This window comes from Aethina tumida, chromosome 1 (assembly GCF_024364675.1).
Source record: "Aethina tumida isolate Nest 87 chromosome 1, icAetTumi1.1, whole genome shotgun sequence".
In the NCBI taxonomy this organism is placed as follows: domain Eukaryota; kingdom Metazoa; phylum Arthropoda; class Insecta; order Coleoptera; family Nitidulidae; genus Aethina; species Aethina tumida.
Window position 1 is genome coordinate 5,718,365 of NC_065435.1, and position 17,843 is coordinate 5,736,207.

Below are 17,843 nucleotides of genomic sequence, written 5' to 3' on the forward strand. Positions count from 1 at the left end.
TTTATTTATTTTAATCCTAGGAGGACCATCCACCTCTAAAATATATTGTTCCTTCAAGTCATACTATGTTTATACGTAAGAGTCATAATATAACAATTAATACAGACTAACAACGAAAATATAGCTGATATTCTAAAATTATGACGACATAAAGTATACTCTTCTTATATAATGTTAATTTCTATTGCCAGAGTTGAGTAGGCATAAAACTTGGTAAACAAAGAAAAGCATTTTTAAATACTTAGCATTTTTATTTATGGCAAAGCATATTTATAATAATATAATTGTATAAATTGCAACCATTTAACATTAATATATCATAATTCTATGGCTTATGTTAATCGTCAAAATGAAAATTCAATAGAACAGTCACTTAATATAAAATAAATCACAGGCATAAAAGAACAATTAACATAGTGTAGAGTGCATCCATTAAATTAAGCACTGTGCTGTTTTGGTCTCAACAACACATTTTAAATATTAATAAAATATGCAAATCTTTGGAATAATTTTTATCGAAAACCTAGAATTTATTTCTTCTTAATCTTTGGCGAAGTTGACTGGAACACACTAGAAGCGGACATGAGATTCTCTATATACTGACCGAGCACCTGGTTCTCAGATCTTAGCTTCAGATTCTCTTCCTTAACACTGTCGACCCTTTGTGACAAATCGTCTAGAGTATTTTGGAGTTCCAGTACTTGACATATTAAGCGTGCCTTCTCTTCCTGTTCGTCGGGGCTTGAGTCCGGCTCCAGACTGTTGTGTTGGGGGCTCGAACTGCCGTTTGTGAATGTCGACTGAATCGAGTCCATGCTTCTTCCGTGGATCATACTGGAAGAGTTGCCTTCAGACATTGAGTTTTGTTCTGGTTCATCGTTGATTATTACTACAATGGAGGCAGTTTAAAACTAACGTAAAAGACAGGGATAATGTAACTCACCTTGGGGGTCATCATCTGCCAATGGAATGTTGTTTATATCGTCCTGTAATTTAGTAACTGACATGGTGTAGAGTTTTGGCAGGAAATACGGTTAAAACAATGAACTGTGTACAAAACTCGGCTGTAAACTTTCATCAAAACTTTTTGACAATAAACGTCAAATATTGACAGACAGACAGACTCTGACAGATGACTAATAAAACATAGATATATGAATATAGATTAATCCATATTAATTTGTGTAAAATAAAAAGACCGCACATTTAAATTGTTATTAAAAAAATAATAATAAATGTTTACAACAATTTTTTCCGTACACTTTTATTACAATAATAATTTTGCTTTTATATTTATTAAATATTATACAAAATAAAATGCACTGTCAAACATTTTAAATGCTTCAAACGAAAGAGTTTTATAATATAGTTTATAATTTATAAAAAAATATTGTTTAAAAATGTGTTTGTGCTGACATCTGTAAGTTACAAGCAAAAGTTGTGGCTATGATTTGTTAAATATCTAACTCATTAATCTTGACAAAAACTTACAAATCAAAATAATAAACATTTAAGGTTTATATTGAACAAATATAAATGTAATTCCACAAATGTTTCAGACACAAAAAATGTAAATTTATGATTTAAAACTAAAAGTCACAATACTAAATTTGCGACGAACTCACAAAGATGTCGCGCAGTGCATCCACAATTTCGTCAAGTAATAACCATGGACTATATTGAGAAGTAAACAAAGAATTATTTTCAAACACAAATTGCACGGGACAAAAGAAACCAACGCACTTGCATCCGCACCCCCTGTCCCAGAAGCACACCAACAACAAATAGTAAGTAGTGCCCCACATAAAAGGCGTTGGTGGTTTTACATGTGTGTGACTAAAAAATGATTTTGTGCTCTTGTATAGCCACATGGAAGGATTCGATGCCATATATTATGAAGAGGAAGAAATCAACCAGGAAGAGAGCGAGCCGGCGGATGTATGCCTTGTGCCTGACCCTGTTGTTATACGAGGGGCTGGAAACATGACTGTGTAAGTATTAACGTGACAACACCTCAAAACTGGTCATTGAGACTGTTCGATTTTTTTTAGGTTTGGTTTAAGTAATAGGTTTAGCACAGAATTCCCCAGTGGCTTGGTATCTAGAGTCGCGCCAGAGGAATACAAAGAGACTGTCATGAGAATCAATGCGATACTCAAGAAAACTTTACCTGTTAATGTCAAGTGGTTGTTCTGTGGATGCTTGTGCTGTTGTTGCACTTTAGGTTGTTCACTTTGGCCAGTAATATGCTTAAGTAAAAGGGTAAGTCATAATTTTTAAAACATTTGCTTGAGGGCTGCATCAAAATGAAAATTTCACCTTATCAAATTCATGGTAATCTATACAGATATCTTTGTATGAGTCATGTAGATTTGGAACCCTGTCAAGTTATTTTTGGGTCATTTTGAGACTTTTAAGAAACAATTATTTTCATATTAACTCAAATTTTCAATTAATTCAAGTTTATAAAAATTTGCCATTTAACATCAAGTTTGTGGATCAATAATTATTCAAAACCACTGAACCACACAAGAAACTGCAATTAAAATATTAATGATCAATGTAAATGGGGAATGTCTTTAAGACTTTTTTAGTTGTTCTATGCTAATTGACCAATATCTTCTGTTGTACAGTTTATTTTGTCTATTTTGTTATATTTGTTTATATTTTATGTATATTATTATGTTTTGATTGTTCATTTACATTCTTGGCGTTTTTAATTATTAAGTGCCAACATGTTGAAAATTACCACCTATATCTGTCTGACCTTTATTCAAATGTCACAGTAATTTTTGCCATATACAGAGGTCTAAAGGATTTGAATTCGAATTTTATGCAGTCGAATGACTTATTTAGCAGTAAACTCTTAGCCATCTCTTTTTGTATCTGTCGGTCTTGGTGACGCTGAATTATAATTTTTCTTACAGTTTCACAACTGATTTTCCTTTAATATTTTAAAATGAATGAGCAGCTTTTCTATAACTACATTTTCATGCCTACGTTTAAAAAGTAAATTTAATTTAAAAATAACGCATCTAATTAATTTAATGATGTACTTTTGCAATTGCAACACAATTGATTAACAATATAATTTGTTTTTCAGACTCAACATTCCTTAAATAAGTTATTGGAATGGGAAAATAGCTACTTGTACAACAAATTGGGATTGCACTGGCGGTTGAGCAAGCAACAGTGCGATTCGTCGTCGATGATGGAATACGTTATTCTAATAGAATTTTTACCAAAAATTCCTATTTACCGACCAGACTAGCACAGATTCAGATCAATGTCCTTCCTCTTTATACTAAAATTCCTATAAAACACGTATTTTCTAAATAAAGCATACTGTACTAAAAATCTTTCTATCTATGTACTTCTTGATGGATACTTTTTAATATAAAGAGGGAGCATCTATGTTTGTGTGTGTATATATATATTTATATATATTTCCTAATAGTAGGAACTTATTTATCGCATATATATTTGTTAAATATAACAAATACTTAATTACTTAATTTAAAAGGGCCATATTTTTGTGGAGGCTTCATATAAACAAATTATTTAAACTACTCTATTTTAAACTGGTTTGTGTTGTTTAATTTTGTAAATATTATTTTTATAAGGCTCCAAACTATATACTTAGAATCGATACATGGCAAATGTGGGAGTATTTTAATATCATACCACCAGTGAAAGAAGAGAATTCTTAACTGTTCTTATTATATCTACTTAGCTTTACTTGTTACCTAATGTGGAATTTGTGTTTTTACATTACTCACTATGAGTAAATCTAATATTTTACTTGTTACAATTGTTTGTATCAGTGACCTTCCTCAAGTGTGTTTGTTAAGATTATTTTACTGTTATTTTAATTTTAATTCAACAACTATTGATCAAATGTTCGTATTTATTAGGGTTAAACAAATACAAATATTTTAACTTAATTATTTTTATTGAATTTTTACATGAAATAATAGTAGATAACGTTCATTGTTGTTTTAGAATTTTCCCTGTTATTGTTGAAGGTTGCTGTTACAAAATTAACACGATACCATTAATTGTTGTAAATATATCTATCTGCGTTTAGATGAATCTAAAACATATGGCACCCCTAGTTTAAAAGCAACATATCTACGACTCCACTCATTTTAAGTTACACGTTTAAAGGAAACAACTTTTCGCAGATGTGATTTGATTTGACTGGGTGTGTGATATATGTATGTGATAATAGGATCTACAAAAATAAACTGTATCATTAATTCGTTAAGCATAATAAATGAAATTTTGATATTATTTTACTTGTATTCGGCTTAGAAATTTTTATAACTTATTTTATATTAGTTTTAGTATTACTATTTTTAAGTACGGGTTATTCAGAAAAATGAGCTTAGTGCAATGCATTGTTGAAGTGTACCTTAGTTTTTGAAATTTATCTGCGATTAATATGCTTATTTTAGAAAAAATTGTTTCATAAGTTGGTCCTTGAATTTTTAAATTTAATTCTGATGTTATTTTGTAGCATTTAATATATTGTTAATAATTGTAAATAAGTGTTTTATTGTTCTGATATTTTTCAACATTTATTTAAACATAATCAAAATAAACTTATGTTCAAGTTACGGACAATAAAAATGAGTTCTCGTAATGTTTATTGTTGTATCTACTACACAACTGACCAATCTGATTTAATTCTCCAAAAAATTGCGTACTTTTAATTAATTATAGCAATTCTTTACTCTTGGTTTTTCTGCCAGTCTGGAGAAATGGGACTTGCTGAAATTAGTTCAAAGACTGTGAGATTATGGTTAGTGGATGGGGGTTGCTTTGACCCTAAACATACAAGAAAACCAGGATTGGTTTCTACTAAAAATGTCAATCTAATTTTGACTTTCTTAGGATCACATTCACTAGACCACAGAATATAAAGGATGGTTCTGCTTAAATTAAATGTCTGGGGACAAAACTACACAAGTTTGTTACACCCACAGTGAAACATGCCATGGAGATGGGCAAAAAATATAAAATTAAAAGAATATTATATAATGTGTTAATGTTAAATTATGTAACACAAATTTAATCAATGAAAAACCTTTCAAAATTAAAGTTGCTATATTTATGTCCGACTCTTTTTGTTTGTTTGAATTTTTTACAAATTAATAATCACTGCCTATATATAATTAAGAATAATACAATTAAAATGACTCATTTTCCTGAACCCTAAAACGTCACAATTTACCTGAATGACTTATAGAGGGCGCTTCCCGCGGCCCATGACAACTGCGCAGGTCAACTATGTTACGTCAGACATTTCAAAATAATTATATAGCACGATTAAAAAGCTCCCCGAAATTGTAAGTGAATGCAAGTAACAATGGGACCAGAACTGAACAGATGGTCGCAATATGTGCAAGTCTCCCCGAGGCCAACGCCGGGACCCACTTTGGGAAGGGCCATCACGAAAAATTTGTCTAATGAACTTTTCACCGAAGAAAATTTTCTCAGCGTGTAAGTTGCTGGTGGTTTTGTTTTAAATGTTGCAACTGGAAGGACATGTGTTGGTGGTTTCTCGTTTTATACGATCTATAGATTTACATTGACATTATAGGAATTATATTGGTGGCTGACATTGTGACACATCAGGATCTAATTCTTTCGATTGTTTGTTCTAGTCCACGACATGTCAGTGCTGTTTTGCTGACCAATTTCAATCCTGTTTTATATGAGCAGTTCGAGGAACGAGCAATCGAAGGTATAAATTTAATTATACAGTTCAATCACTTTTTTGTGACACAATCTTTTGATACAGACCGAATGAGTTTGGGAATGGGTCAGTCAACAGAAATGGATAACTTGTATTTCTTTTGGAGTCGCCATATTAAAATTGAATATTGCGAAACTATGTACAGGAAATTCAAGTTGTATGCGCTTGAAGACGCCAACGTGGGAAAGCGCACAGGTCTCAAATACCTATGCAGCTATTACATCAGTGGATTATCGAAAAATTTCATTTCTGAAGTGTACGAAGACTTCCAAATGGTGACCAAGGCAGATTTTGAAAACGGCTCTATTATGGCCATAAAATTATTCAAAACTCTTAAGGAGAGGTGCACTTGGATGGTCCTGACTTCCCCAGAACTTGCAACCTATTTAGAAAGTTACAAGTCCAATGAAGATTTGTATGAAATGAGATACATGACAACAAAGTAAATATATTGGTAATATTTTCCGTAAGGATTTTGACGATCTACACACTTATTCGAAGATGAACTTAAATCAGTGCATTGAAATTTGTTTTACTTCACAGAGCTCAATACAAAATTAGGTTGAATAATAACAAATCATAACATATTTGTCTTTTTCAGTCTCGACAACGTGCTTCCATTGGTACCGTACGAACTTAACGGTGGAGGAATGGATTTTTATCAGTTAGTAGACTAAGATTTAGTTCCTAATTGTTAGCTTAGTTGCTCTATTAATGTTGTACTTCTAGAAAATAAGAAATGAATGTGAATATTTTCTATTTATATTAAAATTTCATTGGATTTTTTGAATTCTGTTTTAATTTATCCTGTAAAAGGATAATAGGGGTAAAATAAAATATTGTGGTTTGTTTAATATAATATATATTTACAAAAAAATAACATAATTGGGATTCAATTTTAAAAATTCAATTATTTTAAAAGACAAGCGCTGCTATTACACACAATTACTCCAGAGATCTTTATTGGCACCAGTTAAAACTATGTCAGCAATGTTGTGCAGAATGATATATTTGGAGTCCTAAATCGACAACGATGCCGTACAAACAGCTGCAATCATGCAATAGGCTAAACATAAGCAGGATAAGATCCACAATTATGCATTGCAATATACAGTGTGATTGAACTGAAATTTGTAATTAATTTTGAACAATTTACACTGGAATGTTTTTAGTTTCGTTGACTTTTCTAATTCTCTTGTATTTCAATCAAATAAAGAAAATGTTGGTTCAATCAAAACTGCTTTACTGACCACCGATGGTGTTCGGGTCAATTTATAAAACCCTACTTAATAATATACAATGTACAAAAACTATATTGATTATAAAAATATTAACCTACGTTTTTAACAATTATTACCTAAATTTTGATACACTTATACCAAACTATCTGAGTACGGTTACTAAATTTTACAATTGCACACACCAACTAACACAACACATTGTACAAATTACAAAGACCCAATGTTGTTGCTTTATTTGGTATGAAATCCATTTAAAAGGTATTCCAATGTAACTGTCCAACAACAGAGCGCAACATGCAATTCAAGGAGTTCGAACATACTGAAATTCGTAATAAAATTCAATCAAACCTTTATTGCAATTTATTCAGACGATTCAAACAACAATGAATTACCATTTCCCATCCAAGCCAAGTCAAAATTAAAAAGCAATAAACAATAAGTATTGAATTCTATTTTAAACTGGATTCAATTACTATGCAAAATCGATTTTCTGTAACGAAAATTTTGTTTCTCTAGTCAGGGGGCTCGAACTGCATTGAATATCAATGAGAGTAACTCATTCAAAAGAGCGCACTCCGTCAAATGAATAGAACAAAGTAAAAATCAAATACATGAAATACCTTGCATGTTACAAATAAATCACATATACTTTATCCAAAATATTAAGAAGATTATAAAACATGTTCCTGACTACTAAAGTCACTACAATATCTATAACCCAAAATCCTACACCATATTTTTATCAGTCAGACACTTAGTAGTACTCACTCACTAGCGAAAATTTTCAACTATGGTACTATTTACATATTATAAAGTTATTGTTAGAATGAGTTATGTTAAAGGCATATTGATCACCTGATTTTTTTTTGTTATATTAACATGTGTTACAAAAATATATATTTCGTATGCGTTATATTTTTATCCTATGTATCCATGAGAAAATAAAAACCAAACTAGTCAATTCTGCGATATAAAAAAAACAACCTTAAAAAAAATTAAATGCCTTTTAACTATGGAGAGAAATAAATCAAAAATAAAACCCGAGAGAATTCAAAAAACAAAGGAAATCTTGAGCAAAAATTTTGTTATACCCCGTTTTGAATCAAGAAAAATCGAAACAAAAACAAATATGAAATTCTTTTGGATGTGTTTATTCCTTGTGTGCCTGTGGCGGATCTTTTCTATCTTGGATCTGACTGGAAGTGGAGTTCGAGCGTGGCACCATCAAAATGGAGCCGTCCGCCGAGGTCTGCAAACTGTATTGGTAAGGCGAGTACTGGTTGCCTTCCGGGTCTCGCAAATTCTGAAATGGAATAAGGGTATGAAATTCTGGGTTTGGAGTAAAATGATATGGGATGTTACCTGGAAAACGTGCCTGTAGAGTTGCTGGTACTTGTCCTTCATGCGCTTGCACTCTTGCACCACGAACTTGTGGTCGTTCATCAGCCGATTTTTCCTGTCCCGCATCTCCTTGACCTCATCGGCCAGCGTTAGGATCTGATCGAGTTTGCGTTTCCTGCAATTCTGGGCGGCCACCTTGTTCTTGCCTCTTCTGCGTATGTCTCTGATCAAACTCAGCTGCGTCTCGCTCAGATCGAACTTGGATAGTCTTTCGTTGAACTCGTCCATTGGAAGGTTGATGATGTCGTCCACCGAGATGGGTACGTTGAGGGCCCTCGCCCTCTTCTCGTCCCTGGTCAAGTGCTCCTCCTCTGACTTCCTCCCTTTAGATTTGTCCCTCGAGACAGGTCTCTGTACTGCCCCGCTGCTCTCCGCAGGCAGGTGGTACGTGTGATTGTGCTGGATGTGATCGATGGAGTTCCTGTTCAGGTGGTGCTGACGTCCGAACTCCATGGAGCACGAGTACTTCATTTCGGACGGCTTGGGTCCGACGCCTCCTTCGGGTACGCTGTTATTGGGGGCGTTGTACGAGGATACGTCGCGGTACTCGTACTTGACCGAGTGGTGGGACGAATGCGGGGTCGAGGAGGTGGCGCCCTGCTCCTGGAAGTAACGTTTGCCGTACATCTGGTGCTTCTTCTGCGCCACCGGGGGTATGCGTCCTGAGTCGGAAGAGCCGGTCAGCTGTCTGCTTGAGTAGCTGTAGTCGTAAGGCCGGAATTTACTGGAAATTTACGTTAGGATTAGTATGCCACGTTAATTCGTTGGGTGGTAGACTTACGATTGGTAATCGGAGACGTAGTGGTCGGTGACTGTGTGTCCGGAATCGGAACCGGCGTCGCACCATTCTCCGTCGGAGAGGGATGGCACCCGTTCCGATCCCATGGAACTGACGGCGCTGTCGCTGGACGTATCAACCCTGTCGATGTCGGTCCGCGAGGTGACTGGTGTGACTCCCGTGTTGGATGCTGTCCCTCCAGTGGTCATGTTCAGGTTACCTGTCACCGAGGTGGCATTGTTGCTCGTACTGTTGTCTAACATACGCATTGTATACATTCCTGAAACAAACAACCATTTTAACCTGATGGTCAAGAATTTGTCTTCTTCTGCATTACATGACTTAACTTTAATCAATTTTATAAATTTACTTGTTAAGTTAGATAATTATAATCATTAATTACTAATAATAGAATATGTTAACATTCATTTGGGTACAACTAACGAAGTACATATGTACGTACTTCCCCCAAACCAACAAGTAGAGTTAACAATTGTCCCAGTTGTCTATAAATCGAAGTGTTACATAAACATCAGAATAATTTATAATATTTACCAGCAGCATGTTCGTTAAGTCCTCGCAAAATATCCAATAATTAATTTGCTTGAAATACATCACCGAGGAATAAATATTAACTGCGGATTCACGTATTATTCTTATCGCATGTTTCAAGGATATATATATAACGATGACTCAACAGTTTTGTTTGCGAGATTTAAAATATAATATGTGTACACAAAATTCATTAATAAAACCCGTTCGGAATTGGCAAGCCACGTTCGCATACGGCACGGTGCACACACATCTTTGTGACCCGAAATTTTCCCTTCGAATAGACGGACGGCGACAGCCCAAACAGTACAATCTAATGCGCGCAACTACAATACAATATAAAAAATGACGAAGCATTTTAATGCGCACAGTTCAATCTAAGCAGTATCGTGTAAATGTCCGATTAGTGATGTGAGATAGATCGGCTTATCTAATAAGAAACGACGCGCAGGTTCTTGGTCAACTAAGGTGACAATTAACTTTGACAGATAAACCCACATGAGTCTATTTAAATAACAAATATTATATTTATTATTATGTAATACAAAATTATTTAATATCAAACATACGTAGAAATATATAAAAAATATATAAATAATAGAAATTTTGACATCTACTAGAATGATTATTAAACATTTAAAAAATTGAACTGAATAAATTATAAAAATTTTAAGCAAAAAAAATAAATTATTTACGTATAAGTAAGTATATTTCATAATTTTATTAAAATTATTACATTATTAATCAATTATAATAAAAAGAACAATAAAATTAACTATTTAATTAAAATAATGAACATTACTAATAAAAAGATATATAGTAAGATCCAAGAAAAAGGAAATAATAGTAATTTTGCCTTTCAACTGAATAAATTATGAAAATTTTGAACAAAATAACTAAACTATTTACGTATAAGCAAGTATATTTAATAAATTTATTAAAATTTGTTACATTATTAATGAACTATGATAAAAAAGACAATAAAATTAACATTTAATTAAAATAATAAACATTACTAATAACCAGATATATAGTAAGATAAAAGAAAAAGGAAATAATAGTAATTTTCCTTTAAACTGAATAACTTATAATAAACATTACTAATAATCAGATATATGATAAGATCCAAGAAAAGGGAAATAATAATAGTAATTTTGCCTTTTAACTGAATAAATTACAAAAATTGTAAGTAAAGAAGTAAATTATCTACGTATAAATAAGTATATCAAACAAATTTCATTAAAGCTGCTACAATATTAATTAATGATAATAAAAAAGAAGATGCGAAATCAATTACTTAATTACTATATTGACAAAACTATTTAATAATATTGTAAACCATTTTAAAATTACCACATTTATTGATTATTAAAAAAAAACATGTACAGTAAGATACAACAAAAAAAGGGATTATATTAATTTTGTCTTTCAACTGAAAAAATTATAAAAATTGTAAGCAAAAGAAGTAAATTATCTACGTATGAGTAAATATATTCAACAATTTTTATTAAAGCTATTACAATATTGACATAACTATTTAATAATATTGTAAAACCATTTTAAAATTACTGGATTTATTGATTCTTAAAAATTATAACTTGTACAGCAATATCCAACAAAAAAGGAATTGTACCAATTTTGCCTTTCAACTGAGTAAATTATAAAAATTTTGAACAAAATAAGTAAATTATTTACGTATAAGTAAGTACATTTAATATATTTATTAAAATTTGTTACGTTATTAGTTAATAGACAATATAATTAAATATTTAATTAAAATAATGAATGTTACTACTAAAAAGATATACAGTAAGATTCAAGAAAAAGGAAATAGTACTAATTTTGCCTTTCAACTGAATAAATTATAACAATTTTGAGCAAAATAAGTAAATTATTCACGTATAATTGTTACATTATTAATTAATTATAACAAGAAAATGAATTATTTAATTAAAATATTGAACATTACTAATAAAAAGATATATAGTAACATCCAAGAAAAAGGAAATAATAGTAATTTTGCCTTTCAACTGAATAAAATATAAAAACTGTAAAGCAAAACAAGTAAATTATGTACGAATAAGTAAATATATTAAAGAATTTTATTAGAAAAGCTAGAATATTAATTAATTATAATAAAAAAGAAGATCGATTACTTAATTACTATATTGACATGCCTCTTTAATAATATTGTAACACCATTTTAAAATTACTACATTTATTGTTTATTAAAAATAAAAAAGGATTTATAGAAAATTTCAGTTTCAATTGAATAAATTATAAAAATGGATACATTATTAGTTAATTATAACAAAAAAGACAATTAAATTGATTATTTAATTAAAATAATGAACAAGAAAATGGAAATAATAGTAATTTTGTCTTTCAACTGAATAAATTATAAAATTGTAAGTAAAAGAAGTGAACATGAACAAATAACTACATTTTTATTAAATTACTTAATTAAAATATTGAAATGATTTTTTATCCATAATATAAAACTAATTTAAAATTATTTACGTATAAATAAGTATATTAAATATTATTATTATTTATTATATTATTATTATAATTGTTACATAATATATATTAACTATTAAATATAAAAGTATGCATTTAACTATAATCAAATATTTTTTTAACAAGTATTAACCAATTTTAACCAATTTGTTGATTATAAAAAATATATAAGTACACAAAGAAAATGAAATAATAGAAATTTGCCTTTGAGTTCGTAAGTAAATTATATACATTTAGTACATAAATTAAATTAATTGTATTAGTAATTGTAATTGAAACAAAATATTAATTAATTAAATCAAGAGAGAGCAAAACTAATAAATAAGTAATTAATGAAAAAGTCTTATTAAAATGATAACTACATAGACATTATAATAAAAAATAAATTACAAGTACCATAACAACCAATAAATTAAAAATAATTATAGACAAGTTTTGGAGTCAGTAAAACATACGAATAGTTAGTAACGTTTATAAATAAGCAATTAACAATTTCCATACATGCGGTTAAAAGTACTAACTTAATAAATATATTAGAAACCAGAAAACCCAACAAGATCTAACCTTCGTTCATGGCCATGTCCATCAGCTGCAAATCCTCGTCGTTCAAAATGGATGAAAGAAAACCATCGGTCTGATTGAGTTCCGAAGAGCCGTTCTGGTAGTACATCATATCGTGGGATGGTTCCAATTTGTAATGAGGAGCAGTACTCGACTCACCCATAGGTTCGCTGCTGTTCGTCAAGTTCATCGATGTCGCCACCGCGTTGCCCAAGTTCGTGCCTCCTAGAACACCAAAAACAAATAAAGTCATCACCTCCTCGGGTAAGCCGGAAGTTCACTCACCATAAGGTACGGTGGGGTTGAGGTCGCCCATGGGCGTCGGCAACGTGGCGTTGTGCAGCAGCACACCTCGGGCGGCGTCCGGACTGTAACCCCCCATGCCGTGGGCGTGGGGGTGGCTGTAGTTGTGTAGGGCGGCGGCCGCAGCGGCGGCGTGGTGATGGTGGCTGAACGGGTGGTGGTGATGGATCGAACTGCCATCGCCCGGGTTCGGCAGACTGAGAAGGTTCGCCAAGTCCTGCCATCTCTGTTCCATGCTCACCGTGCGCACGAACGGCATGCGGCCCTGGAAAAAATTTCGTGGATGTTACTAACTGGAGTATGAGTCACACCAACAACTAGTACTATTGTAACATTTAATTACTGGTATTTGTTTATCGAGCCCGATTCGTCGGAAGAAATTTAACAACGGCATAATTACGCGAAAAGATCATTATGATAGTAATAAATAAATTAATCAGAAGTCGATCAATGATTCACGGGTACTACGAAAGGCGATTTATGTTATCATTATTGTGAGGGAATGCGATTTAATAACGCTAGACTTTAATTTTATCCCTTCCGTCGATGGTTATCTGCCTAACCAACTTGACGTGGATCTAGCACCTGACTTTCGAGGGTGGCAGGTACTCACTACTATAGAAATAATCGGCGTGTCTCGCCGCATCCCCAAATACACGATGATAATGTGACAATGGGAAGAAGCCGCAACTGACAATAGTACCTACTGACTGGGGACTAACCGCTCATTTGTCATAATAAAAGATTAGCTTGTAAATTCTTCGGTTTAATGCCTTGTGTTGGGGCTTGACTTCCAAATCTTGTTACGCACGCCTATTGCCGGAAATTTGGGGCTTATAAATCATATTTTGTTAGTACAGGTACTCCAACAAAACACTTACTTGGAAGGCCGCCCTGTGATGAGCATGATGGAACTGCGGCGTCTGTATCATCTCAGCTAGCAAGTCAAGATCGTCCTCTGGATCCTCGTTGTTCTCACCATACAAATCTGGTTGCGCCTCCTCGCCGGAGGAATCCCTTGTGCTCGTGTCCAACGACAAATTCTCCAACTCCCTGACGTTCACGTCGTCGATGTTGTCATCATCCAACTCAACAAGACGTAGGGCCTCGTCTAGGAATAGTTCGGAGAGCGGTAGTTCGCCTAACGGCAGGTCACAAGGTGCCGCACAGTCTGATCCAGACAAAGCGTCGTTCTGTTCGCCCTTGATGACGTACTCCCCTGGGAAAAACAAACAATATTTTTAGCAATGTTTTAGTTTTGCGTGGTTTGTTGGTGGAATGATCAATGCGCAAGTTTCTCCAAGACACACTCATTTATCGTTATTAATGGCGAAATCAGATGTTTAAGGAAGACTCAGTAATTATGTTTAATTTGTCTTAACGACAGGTCTTAAACACTTTCAAGTCTTCGATGTGAAAACAAAAAAATAATGATAAGTAGACAATCAAGATGGAAGGGGATAAATAAACACTTATTTTATTAATAGTATTTGAAAGTGTGCATGAACGAGGCACGTTTTAAAATATCCTCCCACACATATTCAAATAACTTGAAAAATTCTTCATTATTTCCACAATTATATTGTTTCTTTGAAAACTTGCACTTCTTTGAAAGATTCCATTTAGGAAAACATTAAAGTGGTTTTTTATTAACAATTAATTTTTTAATCCTTAGAAGACTCATTTTATTAATATTATTTGACAAGTTTTTAAAGATTCTTCCTACATACTTTTAAAATGTTTTGAAAAACTTATATTTTATGCATTAATTGAACAATTATCAACAATTAATTGGCAACATTTCTTTCTTTGAAAGATCTACAGATATATGTAGCTTCGGAGAAGATAAACAAATACAGAAAATTAGGGAAAGCTTTCCTTCTTTATCCTTTATGTTGTATTTTTTCTATTTTGATCATTATTGACGACAGTTATAAATATATGTATTAATTATTATTTCGTTACTATGCAACTATAAAAAATAATAAAAAACAGTGAACAATAAAGTTGGAAACATCATTTCTCAAGTATCTCGAGTCACAAGATAATCAAATTAATTAGTAATCTGATAAAATCAATTTAAATTCCCATTTGTGTGAATAATGTAATAGATACAATGTAGAAATAATCTTCCATAATATATATTTTAATTTACAAACGTTTAACAAAAAGTTAAATTTGAGAATGTCTGTGTACTTCCCCATTGTTACAAACCGTAGTCAAAAAATGCGGATATACACGAAGCTTGAATTGTGTTGGTCTTCCACAAGGTCAACCGCGAAGAAACAATTCTATTCACACGCAGCAGTGTTGCGGTGTTCAATAACACCGAAATTACATTGTTACATAAGTCCGACTGGTTTAAACGCCAGATAAATTATTGAACAAAGTCCAGCGAATGAATGTATTAGAGAAGGATTTAAATTTCAACTTCAAAATGAGCTTTTTGACTCAAATTTTCTCAAAAAAATTGTTGCTTATTAAAATATATAATATCCTACGGTCAGAACCAGTTTGAAAGAGCAAAAGATGTTTAAACTCCAACGAAAAAAATATATTTGAAGATGTATTAAAGTAGTAAATCTACTCCAAGTCCTTAAACTTTTTAAAACAAATATTTTTGACTCAAATTTTGATTGATGACCCCCAAAAATGTTTGTTGCTCACAAACACTTATAATATTCTATAAACAGAATCAGTTTGGAAGAGCAAAAGATGTCTAAAATCCAAGGAATAAAATATATTTGAAGACGTATTAAAGTAGTAAATCAATTTCAAGTCCTTAAACTCTTTAAAACAAATATTTTTGACTCAAATTTTGGTTGATGACCCCCAAAAATGATTGTTGTTCACAAACACATATAATATTCTACTCATAGAATCAGTTTGGAAGAGCAAGAGATGTCTAAAGTCCAAGGAATAAAATATTTTTGAAGACGTATTAAAGTAGTAAATCAAATTCAAGTCCTTAAACTCTTTAAAATAAATATTTTTGACTCAAATTTTGGTTGATGACCCCCAAAAATGATCGTTCCTCACAAACACATATAAAATTCTACAGACAGAATCAGTTTGGAAGAGCAAAAGATGTCTAAAGTTCAAGGAATAAAATATATTTGAAGACGTATTAAAGTAGTAAATCAATTTCAAGTCCTTAAACTCTTTAAAACAAATATTTTTGATTCAAATTTTGGTATATGACCCCCAAAAATGATTGTTGCTCACAAAAACATATAATATCCTATTGGCAGAATCAGTTTGGAAGAGCAAAAGATGTCAAAAGACCAAGGAATAAAATATATTTGAAGATGTATTAAAGTAGTAAATCAATTTCAAGTCCTTAAACTCTTTAAAAGAAATATTTTTGACTCAAATTTTGATTGATGACCCCCAAAAATGATTGTGCCTCACAAACACATCTAATATTCTACTGAGAGAATTAATTTGAAGGAGCAAAAGATATCTAAAATCCAACAAATAAAATATATTTGAAGACATATTAAAATAGTAATTCAATATCAAATCCGTAAACACTTCAAAAGAATCTTTTTGACTCAAATCTTAGTTGATCACCGTCAAAGACAAATTTGCACAGAAAAACATAATATTCTACTGACTGCGCCAGTTAGGAAGAGCAAAAGATGTCAACATTAGAAACTTCATCATCTTTGCGACCGGACAATTCTTTCCATAACTAAAAGACAAGACGAACCTTATCAATAATATCCTCAACACAATTCCCATTACACAAAACATACAATTTCATCACTGGGCCTTCACACACCACAACCACTACACACCGTCACAATCATAATCGAAGTTTTCAGTTTTTTTTTTATTATTTTAATAACCACACCAGACTCCGGCACCGGACAATGACTTTCAGTTATGGCCACGGCCGTAATATCCCTCGGTTCGTTTTTTTTTTAATGGCACAGACGGCTTTAGAAGGGACCTCGCTGTGAAACTAAAATGTTTACCTGCGGCGAGACCGGAGAGGGCCCCCACGCCTTCCTTCAAATTACTCTGGCTCGAACCCCATTGGCCCGCGATTCGGGTATGCGACGTCCGGATTTTTTATGCCTTTTTTGTACCTCACCCCACTTGATCCAGATGCATAGCATTAAAAATGGCCGCTTTAAAAGCACCAACATCGATAATTTCTTGTTGTTGTTGTTGTTTCCCAAGAGTGTTTTGTTTCGGCGTCGCCGGAGTCAAAAATTAGATAAATTGTGTCACAAGGAGTATCAACAAAAATTACTGACTAAATCGGATGACCTGTCTGTACAGAAATCGAATTGGTATATGCAAGTAATTGTGTCCAGTCCATTCATGGTACAAATGAAAAGTCCGATCTGAATTAGCATTGCTGTATCATGATGGTGAGGCAAAAATCCGACGTCTCCGCGTCGCGTTCATGTTCTATTATCTGTGGATTAGCGATAATTCTACACGGTGGTGTTGGTTTATTGGAAATTGAAAGTAAATTGTGGTATTTTTGTTACAATTAGAGAAAATAAACGCATAACATTGATGCATCATGGTCCTTTGTTAAAAAGCATTTGTCTGCTAAACCGAATTCAAGTATCAAAATTTCTGAGCAAAACTGGGATATACTGACAGAAAGACAAAATAACATAATTGTAATTAATGCATTTCTGAGCAAAATTTTTATTAATATTTAATCATCTTTATAAACCAAAAATATATAAATAATTTTTAGTCC

At 32.3% G+C, this 17,843-nt stretch overlaps 4 protein-coding genes across 5 annotated transcripts in view; 2 read left to right on the forward strand and 2 right to left on the reverse strand.

Moving 5' to 3' along the window:
- Positions 1-230: 230 nt before the first annotated feature.
- LOC109594897 (short coiled-coil protein homolog) lies at positions 231-1,140 on the reverse strand. The gene is made up of 2 exons (XM_020010158.2): positions 944-1,140; positions 231-889 (listed from the first exon to the last, which is right to left on the reverse strand). The coding sequence occupies exons 1-2, from the start codon at positions 1,005-1,007 to the stop codon at positions 531-533; spliced, it is 423 nt and encodes a 140-aa protein (XP_019865717.1). The 5' UTR covers positions 1,008-1,140; the 3' UTR covers positions 231-530.
- Positions 1,141-1,520: 380 nt separating this feature from the next.
- Positions 1,521-4,550, forward strand: LOC109594893 (cysteine-rich hydrophobic domain-containing protein 2). Its single transcript, XM_020010154.2, has 4 exons — positions 1,521-1,787; positions 1,866-1,991; positions 2,052-2,262; positions 3,104-4,550. Exons 2-4 carry the CDS (start codon positions 1,870-1,872, stop codon positions 3,269-3,271), a joined length of 501 nt encoding a protein of 166 aa, XP_019865713.1. The 5' UTR covers positions 1,521-1,787; positions 1,866-1,869; the 3' UTR covers positions 3,272-4,550.
- A 115-nt stretch (positions 4,551-4,665) lies between these two features.
- On the forward strand, positions 4,666-7,071 carry LOC109594901 (la-related protein 1B). 2 transcript variants are annotated; one of them, XM_020010162.2, is made up of 4 exons: positions 4,666-5,505; positions 5,670-5,749; positions 5,807-6,203; positions 6,363-7,071. In XM_020010162.2, exons 1-4 carry the CDS (start codon positions 5,360-5,362, stop codon positions 6,436-6,438), a joined length of 699 nt encoding a protein of 232 aa, XP_019865721.1. In that variant the 5' UTR covers positions 4,666-5,359; the 3' UTR covers positions 6,439-7,071. The 2 variants fall into 2 exon arrangements, with proteins under 2 accessions (XP_019865721.1, XP_049817644.1); XM_049961687.1 differs by having other exon boundaries at positions 5,807-6,215; positions 6,363-6,444.
- The window catches only part of LOC109594902 (segmentation protein cap'n'collar), a 75,259-nt gene continuing 64,022 nt past the window's right edge, over positions 6,607-17,843 (reverse strand). The window contains exons 4-9 of the mRNA XM_049961686.1: positions 13,999-14,336; positions 13,100-13,382; positions 12,818-13,039; positions 9,185-9,461; positions 8,365-9,127; positions 6,607-8,305 (exon numbers count right to left, since the gene is read on the reverse strand). Coding sequence (XP_049817643.1) covers positions 8,153-8,305; positions 8,365-9,127; positions 9,185-9,461; positions 12,818-13,039; positions 13,100-13,382; positions 13,999-14,336 — 2,036 coding nt within the window. The 3' untranslated portion in view covers positions 6,607-8,152. The remainder of the gene's footprint in view (positions 8,306-8,364; positions 9,128-9,184; positions 9,462-12,817; positions 13,040-13,099; positions 13,383-13,998; positions 14,337-17,843) is intronic.